We start from the raw sequence: 16321 nt of genomic DNA, 5'->3' as shown, positions 1-16321 counted from the left end.
ACCACCATCCAGACCTTCCGCACAGCCCTTAAGATCTGGCTATCCCGTCAGGCCTGGGGATAAGATCCTAATCCGCCCCACCCCAATGCTGAATGAATGTTGTGTTTTACTGTTTTATTTTATTTTATTCACATATTTTATGTTTTGTCTTGCACTCCTTCCCACGAATTGTAAGCCGCCCTGAGTCCCCTCAGGGAAAAGGGCGGCCTATAAATGAAATAAATAAATAAATAAATAAATAATTCTCACTTTACCCAAAAAGTGAACTCTACTCACATGGAGGAAGCCTAGAAGGTCATTAACTTGGTTTAAACAAGGTTTCAAATTGCCTCCATTAAAAATCAAATTGCTCCCCTGTGGGGTATGGGCCCCACATTGGGAAACATTGCTTTAGACTTTGAAGAAGGGGAAAAAACACATTTTGTAATTCCAATTCTCAAAATGTATTGCAGAAGAGACTTTAAAAATATTGATAAATCAGGTTTCTTCCAGAGAACCTTAGTTGCCACTCCCTAAAACCTTGACAAAGAAGTTTGAAATTGATCTAAGGTTGCGAACCCCAAAATGTAGCCAACACTCAGAAAAAAACAAGTTATCACATTCTTGTCTTTCATCTGATCAGATGAAGAAAATGGCAAAAATAGTCATCCAACCTTGCGATGTAGCCTTGGGAGCTATCATCAATGGTTTAGTAACAGTAATCCTATCCCATAACTAAGGAGCATGCAACAAAATGCTAATTACTCCCTCCATGTTTCCAATGCATTTATTTATGAGCATTCTGATTTGCAGAAACAAAAGATAAAACTTTGTTATACAAAGGAAGATTGAGTACTGTATAAATAGAACTGAAATTTCCAGTTACTAAGCTGCTATTCCTCTTTGAATTTTAAAGCCTCTCTGAGTTGTGGAAGTAAAATTGTAAAGTAATTGTAATCTTGTAAGCAGATATTCTTCCCAGTAGCTGCTATTGCAGTTTGATGTTACTATAGTGGCTACATTGGGAAACTGGAAGACAATCGCTAAACATCTACCAAAAAGATACAAGCTTCAAGAACAGATGAAAGTGAATACAGGTAGTCCTGGATATACAACAGTTCATTTAGTGACTGTTCAAAACAATTGCATTGAAAAAAGTGTATTTCACACTTACAACCTTGCAGCATTCCCATGGACATGTGATTAAAATTAAGACACTTGGCAACTGACTCATATTTATGACAGTTGCAGTGTCCTAGGGTCATGTGATCCCCTTTTGCAACCTCCTGACGAGTAAAGTCAATGGGGAAACCAGATTCACTGAACAATCATGTCACTAACTTAACAACTGCACCGATTCACTTAACCACAGTGGCAAGAAAGGGCGTAAAAGGGGGCAAAATTCACTTAACATAGGTCTCACTTAGCAGCAGAAATCTTGGGCTCAATTGTGGTAGCATGTTGAGAATCAAGGAATATAGTTGCCATAACCTGACATCATTATGGCATGTTTGAATCAAGGAATATAGTTGCCATAACCTGACATCATTATGAATTCAAATAACTCCAGAGTTGATAATGGAGTGAAACGATCTTCAGCTAAGCAGTAAAAGCATCCAGATGGCTCAGTGGAACAGCCTTTCTAATCTGAGAGAGAATTTATTCTGGCACCCCTTTGTTTAGAAGCCCCTCTGTGCTTGCTCCCTCTCTCCATACACAAGAACTATGCTGTGGCCACGTTTATGAATAATAGCAATAGCAATAGCAGTAGACTTATATACCGCTTCATAGGCCTTTCAGGCCCCTCTAAGCGGTTTACAGAGAGTCAGCATATTGCCCCCAACAATCTGGGTCCTCATTTTACCCACCTCGGAAGGATGGAAGGCTGAGTCAACCCTGAGCCGGTGAGATTTGAACCGCTGAACTGCTGATCTAGCAGTAGCCTGCAGTGCTGCATTTAACCACTGCGCCACCTCGGCTCTAATAATAATGCACTGTATCTGCTTTTTAATATGTTAAGTTAGTATATCAATACAGATATTTTTTCCCAATAGGGGAATAGAATCTGTCATGTCTATTGCTGAATGAACACCTGCCCCAAATCATAAGTATAAAGTTCCATTTGCAATAAGTATCAAGTTGAATTTCGGGTAAATTTTTTATATTAAAAAAAAAAAGCTCAGTCTGAATATATACCTCTGTAGCTAAACCTGATTTAAAACTTTAAAAAATACCCTGCATATTTGCTTACAGGTATACGTGTTAAACCAGATCCCCCAAAAAGATGTTGATGTTGGAGTGATGTTGCCTCCTACCAACAACAGAGAGGAAATGTGGATGATCTACTTGCAGGTACCTTCTTTTAACATCAGACCAAGTCAAAACTAAAGTCACGGTGTATTAAAGGCCTATCTATATGAAAAAAAGTTCTAAATGAATAGAATGCATCTATACTGTACGACTCAAGAGCATGCAGAAACTCAATTGTCCACAAGATATCATTTCTTTTTTTTTTTAAAGGAAATAATTTTATTTTGAGAGTGAGGGAATCTTTAAAAAGTAGGTTGATAAGTTTAATTGATGCTGATGTGCTCCATATTTTAGTTGATATTTTAAAAAGAAAATATATTTTTTTTACTTTAAAAAAAAGAATGATCAATTATTATGTTCTCCAGATGGCCAGAATGAACCCTATAAGAAGCTCGTAAACAGGACAGGAGTTCAGCAGTGCTTTCCCGCTCATAATCTCTACAGATTATCTTCTGTAGTATTTTTCAGAGTATAAAGCGCACCAGAGTATAAGACACACCAAGATTTTGAAGAGGCAAATTTTAAAAAAAGTTTTTGCATTCTGCAGACCTCCCCAAAACAGCCCAATTTTGCAAAAATGGGTCCTTTGTGTCAAAAAAAAAGGGCAGGCATAGCCTTTAGGAGGCTTGTAGAGTGCTCCTGGGGGCTTGAGGGGAGCAGAAATAAGCAAAAAATGGCCTGTTTTCATGAAAATGGGCCCTTTATGTCAAAAAAGGGGCATGCATAGCCTTTAGGAGACTTCCAGAGTGCTCCTGGGGGCCAGAGGCAAAAAAGGCTCATTTTTGCCCTCCCCAGCCCCCAAAAGCACTCTGGAAGTCTCCTAAAGGCTATACATGGCCATTCTTGCAAAAGGGCGGGGTTTCATGAGGCAAAAAAATGCTGTATTCAGTGTATAAACTGCACCCAGATTTTCAGCGTCTTTTTTTGAGGGAAAAGATGCATCTTATACTCCCAAAAATATGGTAATACTGTGGAGAATACTGCCTCTGATATTAAAGAATACATAGCCAATATAACTGATGGCCACCTTTATGTATATTCACTCTGGATTTGTTTAAATCCTTTCAAAGTGATCCAGGTTGGTAGCAATTGCTACATTTTCCATATGGGCATTCTACAAAGTCTGCAGTTTAACTGAAGATACAGTTGTCCCAAAGGTGTTTTTTCAAGAGGCAACTGAACTTTCTGATTTTTCTTTGAAGACATTTCACTTCTCATCAAAGAAGCTTCTTAGATGATAACTAAAGTGTCTTAAAAAAAAAACCTGGAAAGTCCATTTGCCTCCTGAAAAAGCACCTTAGGGACAACTATGACCTGGATGACTGAGAATACAGATACAGATGTATGCCTAGAATTTCCCAGCATCAGAATTCTGAGTTCTTTCATGAATTCTGTTAAGCAAATGCTTTGATGTATGCATGGCTGGTTCTTGATTTTTTTTTTACCTCTTTATAGTCATTAGGGTCAATCCAGAATTTACTAAGGAAAATGGCATGTCCATCTTACATTAACACACACTGAACTGGTAGTCTCCCAACTTATCTACTTATTCAAATTTTGCAGGTATCAGAGAACCTACCATTTTCTCTATGAGCCATTCTTGACTCCAGTGACTTCATGACTGAGTCATTACAGTTTTCATGGCAAGATTTACAGAAGTGGTTTGCTCTGTCTTCTTCCTAGGGCTGAGAGAGAGTGATTGACCCATAATCATCCTGCTGGCTTTCATGGAACTTTGAACTCACAGCCTCTTGCTTTCTAGCCTGTGCCTTGACCTAACTGGTTCTCAATTTATTTGTACCAACAGCCAACAAAGAAGATCATGACCAAAAGAAACCTGAACGATGAATAAATGAATGTTTAAGCAATAAACCAATGCTCTTGAAAAAATACATTTCCCAATGCACTTTCAAATGCAGCCAAAAGCCAGCCTTCACATTTTGTTCCTCTTGTAGTACAACCTGAAAAGGAACATATGAAGTACATGTACATTCCTGATGTGTAGTAGTGTTGGTAACAAATTAAACCACATTGTTACACAACATCTTCTCTCAAGATAAGTTCAATAGCCTATGAAAAAGAAGAATGGAGGTGTACTCTAACAAAAGGGTTATTGTCTGAGTTTCTCTTTAATGTACGATGGATACAGTGAAACTGCCCACACACTGAAATGTTTTTCAAGATCAATCCATTTATCTAAAAATCATGAAAACTTCAAAAATTATTTTTTTTGCTAAATGTGTATTGGCTTCTGCATTCTTACACTGGCACATTTCTGGGAATGCATGCAAAAATTATTTCCTCTCTAAGATATTGCATTGAAGGCAATGGAATATATGCCATGTTTCTTTAGGATCAGAAGATAAGTGATTTCACTGAATAGCTGCCAGAAATTATGTCCATGCAGTGTCTCCAGAATCAGGTGTTTATTTTCCAAGTCTAGGGGGAAAAAGTACTTAAATACATGTGAAAAGCCTCAGAACTTTAAATGCTTCCTTTTTGATCATCTTTCAAAGCGTGTAAAATTGGATAACTGCACAGTTAAGAAAATACCGTTCCACAGACAAGCTCAGGTTTCAGGAATAAAAAAAAATATATTCTCTAAAAATCATCTCTATATCACAGCCTCTGTAGGATTAAAGGGACTTAAATTGACATCCACTCATACAATCTTCTCCCATTTTTCATTGCAGGAACCTTCTATTAGCTAGGTGATTATATCTGCAATCACATTGAATTTAATAGTCCAATTGTGATGTCCCACTGGACCCAAAAAGTGCTAACTTCAGAGAAAGAAGATATAGTGCTCCCCATAATGTATTTTATTCTTGCCTCCATCATTATACATTCTATAACAGAGGTTTAGAAAAAACTGAATGTAAAAAAAAGCAAAATTAATATTTAGATTATTTGCTAGTATGCTCACTATCATTCTCTTACCTTTCCCCAAATGTTGCCCAATTTCTAAAATCTAGTTTGGGCTCCATTTTCACATTGGTATTGGAGAAGGACATTCGTATACATCTTTGCACACATTTTTCCTAATCCACACTTCACTGAGTTTTCCATATAATGTAATGAGTTTGTATGAATATTTTAATATAATTACTCTAGTTCTTGTAGGACCTTTTTTCAATATTCAAATTATTTTATATATCAATGAAACATGAAGAAATCTGGGGGCAAATGAGTTTCAGCATTCACATGTTTTTGGTTGACCTATTATTTGGTAGATGCAAATTGGATATATTTCTATGGGGAAAAATTGTTGCCCATTTTCACTTGGACATGCATTCCACCAAGTTTGATTCCCACAGCTAGTAACCCTACAACTGCAACCTTAACATTCCTGTCCTGACCTTCTAATGGAAAAGATTTCTGATGATAACATGGAACTTTCATTGCTAAATATACACTGATCCCAGCTCAGGAGCCCTTTTGTTTTACTCCTTTGTGCTGGACGGGAAACAAAACATTTTTTGCCATGCAACAAAGACAAATTGCTTGCTGAGCCAACAAGCTATTTTCATATTAACTTGCCAGAGGACACAACTTTATTAACTTCAAATGACAGAAGCACGTGGGAGCAGCATCTGCAAATTGCAAATAAGGCAATTGCCCTATAGCTTTCATGTTTATTTCCTCATTGTGGCTTCTTCTTTTTCTTTCCTGGGGAATGAAAAATGAAGCCCATTAAAAATATTTGATTGGACTTGATTAAAGCTATCTTTTCAGGTAACTTTTATATCCAAGCCTTATTAAAAATTTTAAAACTCTCCCATTCTGAAAAGTGGTTTGTTTAAATCAATGACTCAATTGGTCACAACTACAGACTTGCTGGTATCCCAGCTGCAAAAAAATGGAAGAACAGTCCTATTCAGAAGAAGTAGAGGCTCACTATACCAGTGGAATTGCAGAGCGGGGCTCAGATTTAAAAAAAGAAAGAAAGAATTGGAAAGACTTTGAGGTGGAACTTGAGGAAGACCTGTCCAAAATAAATATTTTCCATCTATTTTAGTTATGTAGTCAGTGGTGGGATTCAGCTGGTTTGTACTGATTTGGACCTCCCTCCCTTCCCAGGAGTCTCCACACAACACATTTTGTATGCCAGGTAAATGCAGGGGCCGTGCGCAGGTTCTGGAAGGGCAAAAACCAGGCCTTCCAGAAGTCCCAAAACAGGCTTGTTTCCAGCTTCCGGAGGGCCTCTGGAGCCTGGAGGTGGCTGTTTTTGTCCTCCTGGAGGCCCGGGGAAGCCTCTGGGGCTAGTGGTGCAGGACGCCAAGTAGGCCACGCTCACCCAGAAACCAGGCAGAGAACCGGTTGCTAATATTTTAGAATCTCACCACTGTATGTAGCCATGCTTTCTCCATGTCTTGTAATGGGGGATTGAGACCTTAACATTGGCCCAATTCTTTTGGCCTTCCACTCCATGATAACCAATTGCACGTGTGCACTACTGTTACCTCCTGCTCTTTTATCCTTGTTGTCCGTTCCATTCACAGACTGTTCTTCCATTGACTTAGGCCCCATGTTGTCTGTTTTCTATGTAGGCCAGAAAGGAGGCCCATCTCATGACTATGATGGGATAATCTGATGGGGAGGAAGGGCTGAAGTAGAATGACATACTGTATTGCTTTCTTTTCCAATGTTCACAGGAATAATGCAATTGATCTACAACTAGTCCAAGACACATATATTCCAATTTTCAGTGCCACAAAGTGGATCTTGGAATGGGCACATGGACTACTAGTCAGGGCACACTTGGTCCGTGTAAGTAGATCTAAGTGGGGGGTCACAGGTTGCAGCAGGTGGAAGCATTTAGATGATCATGGTTTATCTCAAAAACAAACAAAACCATCAGATAATCCCAGAAGTGTAGAATAGATTAGAAATTGAAAACAACAATGGCTACCGTTTCTGCATTGTTCCCTGTAGAACTACTTGGATATTGTATAGCGTCAGTGAGAGAATGTTTATATTTTTGTATGCCCAGAAAGTTGAGTATTGTCTCCTTTCCTAGCATAGGTCAAAGGTCCATGCATGTAAAACATAAAGCTCTCCCTTCCAGTTAGGGCTCCTTTGCTAGCCCCTGGCTTCCATGGCTATGTATTGGGGAAGGTAAGAGATGAAAGTCCTAGGATGTTTCTACTTCTCATCTGCTAATGTGGTGCAGTAATTAGAGTCCTGCTCTTTGGACTTTGCAAAGTATGCTGAAGATTTGGGAACAGTCACTCTTTTCTCCCCAGTGTGATTTGTTAATAAAAATTGGGAATATTCTTCCTCGGTGGACTCAAAGTTCTACACTTCCATTCTGAGTGCAGAGAACCATCAGGGATTGCTTTTGTCAGGGGCAGTTATGACAGTTTTGCAAGTCCATGGTTTCTTGTCAAAAAAACAACATTTTCATCAATGGTCTATGTGGGTAACTTGCCCAGGTATGCTTTATGCTGAGCCACATGGATCTTAGAACTTATGGGCTGGCCTATCCAGTATTAATGTTTTGCTAAAAATGAAACAAGAGGCATGAATAGCATGCAGAGATGCTTCTGTACTCTGGGAATGGGAGTACTAAGGTTGCTGTTGGTCATGTACCTGGTGTGAAGTGGAATCAAAGCAGCAAATTGGGACGTGAACAATTGCACATTCTGTAATCAGTTTGCTGGCAATTCCAGTGTAGACAGTGATAGAGATATGGTCAATAATATCTCCAGAAACACTAAAAGCACGAGTACGTTTTTCCTAGAATTCGTCACTTTCTCTCCCAAGCAGAACATGGATTTAAATCTGCAGCCAGTATTATGGCTTCAGTTCCAAAGTAACCCTTGATCTGCTCTAGGAAACCCACCATTGTGAACCTGTGAATCAAACTGGCTTTAAGCATTTTATCGAAATAGGCTATATCAGAATGAATGCATTTGCTGAACTTGGTTTACACCATGACACAGTGATATCTTTAATTAAAGGATTACTGCATTAATAAACATAATTGTATGAGTTTATATTACATGATAAATGGTAAACTAGGAGTTTACTCACTGTGACTGGCTCAAAATGAATTGTGAATTGCTTAACCATGGTTTGTTGAACATATTTTCATTAGCTGCATTCATACACTACACTAAGCCAATATCAAATCAACTACCTTATGACTTACCATGGTATGTGAGACCGATCATAGCGCAACAAATATATCAGCTGTTGGAGAGGGAGGCAGTTTTCCAAATCTTTCCCCAAATCGTTCAAAAACAAAAGCAAGAAAACATGATGTTCATACAATTCCACAAAACACTATAAAGGATAATTCTGTGCAGGTGATGGGAGAGTGAGTGAATATACATCCAGGCTACTTGGCATTATTCAGTATTGGCTGCATTCACATATGATACTAAGCCAACATTTCCGCCTGCTGTGAACAACTCCATTGTTTCCACTTGGCTTCTCCCAAGAAGCTCCTTCTGCGGTTTGTTTAACATGCCATCAAAAGCAGAAAGACTATAGTGTTACTTCCTAACAAACAAGCTTGTTAGGAGAAGAACAAGCTAGAAGAGGTTAAACAAACCATGGAAAGTACTTCCATGGTTTGTTTAGCCACTGCCTCTTATAGGAGAAGCCCAAGTGATAAACTCCAACCAGTTGCTTAGTCACCATAAGTCAAAGTTCTGACAAGTTCTTGGTGTCTCTAAGATTTCATTTAATCACAGTGTTTTGAATCAATTATCAGGGATCAGGAAAGCAGTCTAATAATTTGCAGGTAATATGTTTAAGCTGCATGGTGATGTTCCTGAGAACAAGGCAAATTAATCAAGCTCTCATGCTGTTAGTAATTTTTTTTAAAGTAGTATTCAAATCACTTGTGCCTGTTTAAGAAAAACCCTGGGGGGAAGACATTTTCAAATGCTATCAAAATATTGATTCAAAGCATTCTCTTTTAGCTCAGCATTAACAGATGCCTAGTTTACATTATCCTTTACCTTCGAAATATGGATGGAAAATATGTATGTCCATTCCCAGGCAAGTCCAGTTAACCTAGACACTATACCAGTCTTCTCCAGCCTAGAACCACCCAGATGTGTTGAAACTAGAACTCCCAAAAGTTGAGACTGCAACTTTCTATCATCAAGGCTGTTAACTGTTCTGTCCACTTAACCTAGACACTATAGCAGTCTGCTCTAGCCTAGAGTCACCCAGATGTGTGGAAATTAGAACTCCCAAAAGTTGAGACTACGACTCTCTATCAGCAAGGCTGTTAACTGTTCTGTACCACATTATGTCATACCATCCTGGCATATGCCAGCTTTTCCAACAAGTAATTTTTAGAAAGTACAAGGCAGATAGACATTTATGACAAGAATCTTTTCAACACACAGACACACAACAAGTTTAGGACACCTACAGATCATCCCTATAAACCTTTACCTTGTCAGTGTCTATGCTACACAATGCACAGAAATAATGGCCATAAGTTGCAGTTATCCAGATTTATGTTAATAAAAGGAAAGACATTGTGACAGTAATGTTAGCACAACACTGGGAGTATCTACCTAGGCCACCCTTCCTAGATGGATTAACCTTTTTTTCTCCAAGTTGCAGAGGATTGGAGTGGCTTTGTAGTCCCTTCAAGCTCCATAATTCTATGATTGTATTTTCCATGATCCAACTATGGCTTTTGCCAGATGATTAACAGATCAGTGTAAAAGTGGACTGCAGCCTTAAACCTGCATTGTATTTTCTTGAACACAAAGTCAGCCCTACCAAAGTGATAGCAAACAACACGGTGCCTTGACTTTAGCCCAGAGCAGGAAGAGTTACGGAGTGAGGATGTACCAATGAGAAAGCACCTGCTGCCACTCTAGTAATTAACATTACAAACTGTCTTTGCAGCTCAGGAGATGGAGTCAGACATGGATCAGTTCAGCTGCAGGGAAGCACCTGAAAACTAACACACCTCTGGGAACACAGGAACACAGAGCACAATGTGGATATCTACGAGGACAAACTGTGGATTAAAGTGGAAGGGAGTGCTCATAAGTTGCTGCTTCAGAGTACAGAGAGAAGTTTGGTCTGAACAATCTTAATGAGAAATGAAAGATGGAGACAGGGCTATCCATCTTCTTTTTCCCAATGGGACTGCAACCCTTCTACAATTGTAGCCTACAAACACCTATTCCCAATTATAATACTTTTATTCAGGCAAAAAATATTGGCACTTGAATGAATAGAAATTGAAATAAAGAACTATTGAACAGTGATAAAGCAAGTCTTTTACACACTTGAATTCCAAGGTTTCACACACAGAGAGAGTGAGAGAGAGGGGGGGAAAGGGACAGACATTTCCATAGAAGGCTAGGAAATACTGATATCTGAACTCCTTTTAGTTAATGTAGAGGAGCTGGAACTGAGCTAACTAGACCAATAACCAGACTATAAAACAGTTTCCTAGGCTCTTAAGACATCTGGCTCTTTGTAAAATGAACATCTGACTCAATTATCAATTATTGATTGAAAACCATATGTCCCAACCCAAGGAAAGTTAACAGTGTTTGGTTTTTACTGAGACAAATGATTCATTTAAATTTTACTAATTTGAATGAAATTTTCTAAACTGGGCTTTACGATTTTTAGAAAGTTAGTTTGGGAAGTAGCAGACATTTTCTGCAGTACTCTTCAGTATATTTCACCGAATAGCTGAAATATTTACAGAAGAGGAAAGGCATTTAATTGCACTAATTTCTTACCATCTGTCCAAATGTTGTCCAAAGCTCCGGAGAGGTGGGATATCAGGCACATATACTTGAAAGCATAAACCAGGGTTTTTTACACTTACCATTCCTAACTTTGAATTTTTAAATGTAGGAGTAAAAGTCATGCATAAATAAAAGTCATATATATAAAATTTTGCTATTCTGTTAATGGGAAGGGAGGGAGGGAGGGAGGGAGGAAGGAAGGAAAGAAGGAAGGAAGGAAGGAAGGAAGGAAGGAAGGAAGGAAGGAAGGAAGGAAGGAAGGAAGGAAGGAAGGAAGGAAGAAAGGAAGGAAGGAAGGAGTCAGTCACTAACAGTATCTTTCTTGTAGAGGACACTGGCTGTATTTACACAAAAAAGTCTCATGAAATACAAATCACATTTTAGCTGAGTGCATGATTCATAAAATTGGTCTAATTGAGCAAACTATGGGTAATTTGTGGGATATGTACAGGTGAAACTGAAAAAATTAGAATATCGTGCAAAAGTTCATTTATTTCAGTAATGCAACTTAAAAGGTGAAACTAATATATGAGCTAAGACTTTTGGCAGTGTGGGCAGCTGGAAAATGAAGTCAGCACCCCCATAAAGCTCGTCTGTGGAAGGAAGCATGAAGTGCTCCAAAATCTCCTGGTAGATGGCTGTGATGACCCTGGTCTTAATGAAGCACAGTAGTCCAAAGTCCTGTTGCTCAGTGGTCCAAAGTCCTCTTTTCTGATGAGAGCAACTTTTGCCAAAAGCACCAAAACCTGGTTCAATGACTGTGGGATTACTGTGCTTGATTGGCCAGCAAACTCACCTGACCTGAACCCCATAGAGAATCTATGGGGCATTGCCAAGAGAAAGATGAGAGACATGAGACCGAACAATGCAGAAGAGCTGAAGGCCACTATTGAAGCATCCTTGTCTTCCATAACACCTCAGCAGTGCCACAGGCTGATAGCTTCCATGTCATGCAGCATTGAGGCAGTAATTGCTGCAAAAGGGGCCCAAACCAAGTACTGAGTACATATGCATGCTTATACTTTTCAGAGGTCTGATATTGTTCTATGTACAATCCTTGTTTTATTGATTGCATGTAATGTTCTAATTTTCTGAGATGGTGGATTTGGGGTTTTCATGAGCTGTACGCCATAATTATCACAATTATGACAAATCAAGGCTTGAACTATCTTGCTTTGCATGTAATGAGTCTTAGCTCATATATTAGTTTCACCTTTTAAGTTGCATTACTGAAATTAATGAACTTTTGCACGATATTCTATTTTTTTGAGTTTCACCTTTATATAGTCTGTATATTATTGCTGTAAAGTCAGATTTCTATAGTGCCTGCTTCTCAAATGTAAAGATATATGGACAAACATTGGTTGATTTAGAATACACATGCAGATTTAAAGCCTCTCTCTTCTATCTCCTCTTGGAGTGCTAAGCCATTTCATACAGGCACTCATTGTACTGTTAGTGAAAACTTCCTGCTCTGAAATTTTGTTAAGTACCTATTTCTTTTTCTGTCTGTTCCCTCCTCATCCAAATGGAGACCTTGATTGATTCTTTTTGTTGTTCATGCTCATACACTCTTTACTTCTGAAGATAAGGGTGAAGGCACTTTAGGACAGATGCCATGCAAGGTTATTTCCAATGCTGAGCCTGAAAAAGGTCAGATTTGAAGAGGGTTGATGGCTGGCCGGGGTGGGGAAAGTAGATTCATGGAAGGAATGTAGTTTACTTAAGGATTTATTTACTGGAATGGACAAGTCTGTGGATCAATTTAATTTGTCTGCAGTATTTATACAAGAGGATCAGAGTAGGTGAAAGAGCCAAGCTGGCAATCTGAAACCAGTTGGACCACTTCAACTGGTAAAACTTATATTGGAATCTATAAAGTTTGTTTCATTTCCAAATAGATGCAAAGGGTGTAAAATTGTGTGTAAAACAAGCAGCTGCTACAATAAAATGAAAAGTGCTAGAGCAGGACTTAGAGCAGATCAATGACTTTACACAAGGAATTTATGAAGCCATGGGCTTTTTTTATTAGCTCTGGGGCCCAAAAACCCAAATCTCCAGTAAAGAGCAATAAAGATATATATAAAAAGGCCCCATCTCTCTTTAATGCCATCTCAAGGTCAGATTTTCACAGCCCAGGTTTGGTAACCCTAATTTCAAGCAATGGTTTTGAAAGATATGTGGAGTCAGTCTCTCTCTCTCTCTCTCTCTCTCTCTCTCTCTCTCTCTCTCTCTCTCTCTCTCTCTCTCTCTCTCCCTCCCTCCCTCCCTCCCTCCCTCCCTCCCTCCCTCCCTCCCTCCCTCCCTCCCTCCCTTTCCCCATGTAGGGAATGCCATGCTGGACGCAACAATGAACTAAGAGCCCTAAATTGAAGAGTTCACAGACAAGTATGAGGGTGGTATTACAGATTGGAGAAACAAAGTTCTAAATATACTCTTGCCTAATTCATTCAATAAAGTAAAATAAATACTGCCTGCAGCTTCTTTCTCTTCCTGTAGAATATCATGGACTGAATAGCAGGCTTGAAATGAGAGGTTTGGGGTAAATGTTGCAAAAAATTTCCTCTTCTAATATTTTTATAAAGGAGCTGGCTAGATAGAAAAACATAGGTGAGTTTAAGAATGGGTGCCAGATCATTACAGTGGTAGGAGAGGGTTACTGCTTAGGGGACAGAAGACAAAAGAACAAAGAGAACTGGACTGGAGGGAGTTGAACTTAAGGGAAGAATTAATTAAGTTTTACATGGGGGGAGGGGTTGGGGGGTTGTTAGAAATCAAGGTCCTCAACTGGATCTTGATAATTGGGATGATTTCTTATCCACTTCATATCCAAGTGGATAAGAGATCTTCCCAATGCAGAGGCTGCCTTGGACTATAGGAAAGGAAGGATTACAGATTTAATAACCCTACAAGGAAAAAGGAGGTGATAAATATGCAAAATAGGAGGGAGTGGGACTTGCTAGGACCCAGTTTTAAGAGACAGATTTCTATTGGATTACTTGAAAATACACCCAATAAGAGTCCCAAAGACACATACATAAACCTAAGATATTTAAAGATCCAGGTGCCCTTTTCTCCCTGAATACCAAGCTTATTTCAATCCAGGAAAACATACCTAAGATTCTGAGTGAGACCAAAGATGCTTTGCACATGCTCAGAAACAACCGCACTTCCAACACTTCCCCCTCGGCCCCCTGCTTGGTTTCGCATCCCAAGAAGCCAACAAATACCAAGGTGTGCAAGTTTAGTCCGGATATAAATTTGAGTTGTAAAGTATTCCTCCCAGATGTGTATGCTGGCTGCTTCTTCTCTCTACTGGATGCGGGAGGCTGGCTGTCAACGAAGCTTTAAATTTAGATCTGGGAAACTCAGACGTGCAAAAAAAGGGAGCCCACTGGTTTCCCAGCGAGTTTTCCCAGCTCCCCGACCCACCCGGGTAGGGGGAGGAAGGGGCTCCCGGCCTCTCTTCGTGCCGCGCCTGACACACCCAAGGAGGCTGGAGCCCTGCCTTGCTGGCGCCGTTCGAGAGCAGCGGAGCCACATACATACCGGTACCAGGCGAGTCCCCGGCCGTAGTTGCGATCGAAGAAGTGCGGCTCGGCGCCCGCCGCCCTCACATCCGGATGCACCCGCAGAAACTCGAGCAGCGCCCGGGTGCCGCCCTTCTTCACGCCGATGATCACCGCTTGCGGCAGCCGCTTGTTGCCTTCTCCCCCGGCTGGGCTTGTAGCAAGGGATCCCGGGGCGTGCCGGGCGTCTCTTCGCCCTGCGCGACGGGAATCGGGGCCGGGTCCCGGGTGAGGACGCGCGCTGCCCCCGCTAAGCAGTAGCTGGCGTAGAGCGACATCAGCACGGAGCCCAGGACCAGCAGCAGCTTCCGCAAGGCGCGGCGGGGCAGGGGTTCGGGGCCAGGCGAGGAGGCGGGGGGCGTCCCTCCCCGGGCCATGCTAGGCGGCCCCCCGCGCAGGGGCCATCGCCCCCTCCTCTCAGCCGCTTGGCACTCGGCGGGGAGCGGACAGCCCCATGGACGGGCGATCTGGAGCCGGACCCGCCGCCTTTAAGGATGGCGAAGGAGAGCTGTGGTCGCCCCCCTCCTCCTACGGGAAGTGGGGTTCACAGGCGCCTCATTCCCGCGCGCTAGCGGGAAGCCTTCTGCTCCAGCGGCGTAAAAAGGGCCGAAGGGAAGGGAAGGAAAGGAGAAGGCTGCCTTTGGGGGATTAAAGCAAGGGCCCGGCAGCGACGGGAGCATCGCGCCCCCGGCTCCTGGGGACGGTGGGAAGGTCTCGGCAGCCAGTCGAGTTGGCCGCCTGGAAACTAAGCCAAGCTAAGCCAAGAAGCAGCGCATCTAATAGGTGGTAAAAATCGGCGGCCGCCTTCCAAACTGCTCTTCTGCCCTACTGAAATCGCAGCCAGACGGAGGAGAACCCGGGAAGTTAAGAAGCCGCTGGATCCGGAGAAGCCGGCGGAACGCACTTCGCTACCCGGGCGAGGGTCTTCAGCTGAGACATCCCCTCCCTTCTCCGGGCTAGCTAGGCGGAGATCTGGGCTGCCGGGACGATCTCCGCATACTTGAAGGCCAGTCCAAGCTTGGGATGTGGGACTGAGCACAGGTTTGGGACTCTGTCTCCAGGACCAGTGCCGGCGGAGTTTTCTGGATTTCTGTGGGAGGAAGAACCAGATGGAAAGACTCGACGGCGGTCGGTTCCAGGAAGAGGTTTCTCCGCCCAGGGGTACGGTTGGAAAGAGGTCCTCACCTGGCGCGAACGCCGTGGCAGCCTGGCGGAAAGTCCTTCGCGAGCGTTCGTCTGTCACCTTCCTTGCGGGATTCTCTCTTCCCGGCTGCTCTGGCAGCTGCCACACGTGGAGCTTCTCGATTGTAGCTCAAACTTCTCCGAATGGCAAACACCCCCCCCCCACGCACCCCCCGGGCTGTTTAACGACGTGCCCGGAAACCAATAAGAGCTTGAGAAAAGAGACAGAGAGGCGGGTCTCCCTTTCTGAGGGGATTCGGCATGGAGGCGGGGCCAGAACTAATAAGAACACGCCCCTTCGCCAGGTTCCGGAGTTTTTGCTTTTGCTGTTCAGAACGAAGGGAGGTTTCGTTACGGTTGAATGTAGCTTCTGTGAAGATTTCTGGATCTTCTTGTGCAGTCTCACCAAAACAAAAAACTTGCTCAGATGTATGCCGGGATAGGCACACATCTGGGCGCCCCGCATCTTTGAGGGTGAATCCGATTTCATAGATGGGAAGCGGTGTGGGTGACGGCTTGGAATAAAGCTGGCTCTGA

The 16321-nt window shown here is 41.9% G+C and overlaps 1 protein-coding gene across 1 annotated transcript in view; it reads right to left on the bottom strand.

Annotated features, from left to right (window-relative positions):
• LOC106537928 (heparan sulfate glucosamine 3-O-sulfotransferase 3A1) overlaps window positions 1-15928 on the bottom strand; it is a 90216-nt gene extending 74288 nt beyond the window's left edge. Inside the window, 2 exon segments of the mRNA XM_087709817.1 lie at window positions 14583-14748; window positions 14751-15928. Coding sequence (XP_087565943.1) covers window positions 14583-14748; window positions 14751-14979 — 395 coding nt within the window. The 5' untranslated portion in view covers window positions 14980-15928.
• Window positions 15929-16321: the final 393 nt, after the last annotated feature.

Source organism: Thamnophis sirtalis, unplaced genomic scaffold (genome assembly GCF_051295495.1).
Source record: "Thamnophis sirtalis isolate CommonGarterSnake01/CBP01778 unplaced genomic scaffold, rThaSir2_p1.2 scaffold_3, whole genome shotgun sequence".
Taxonomy (NCBI): Eukaryota; Metazoa; Chordata; class Lepidosauria; order Squamata; family Natricidae; genus Thamnophis; species Thamnophis sirtalis.
The sequence above is the reverse complement of the archived record's forward strand: the minus strand, read 5'-3'. Positions and strand labels throughout refer to the sequence as shown.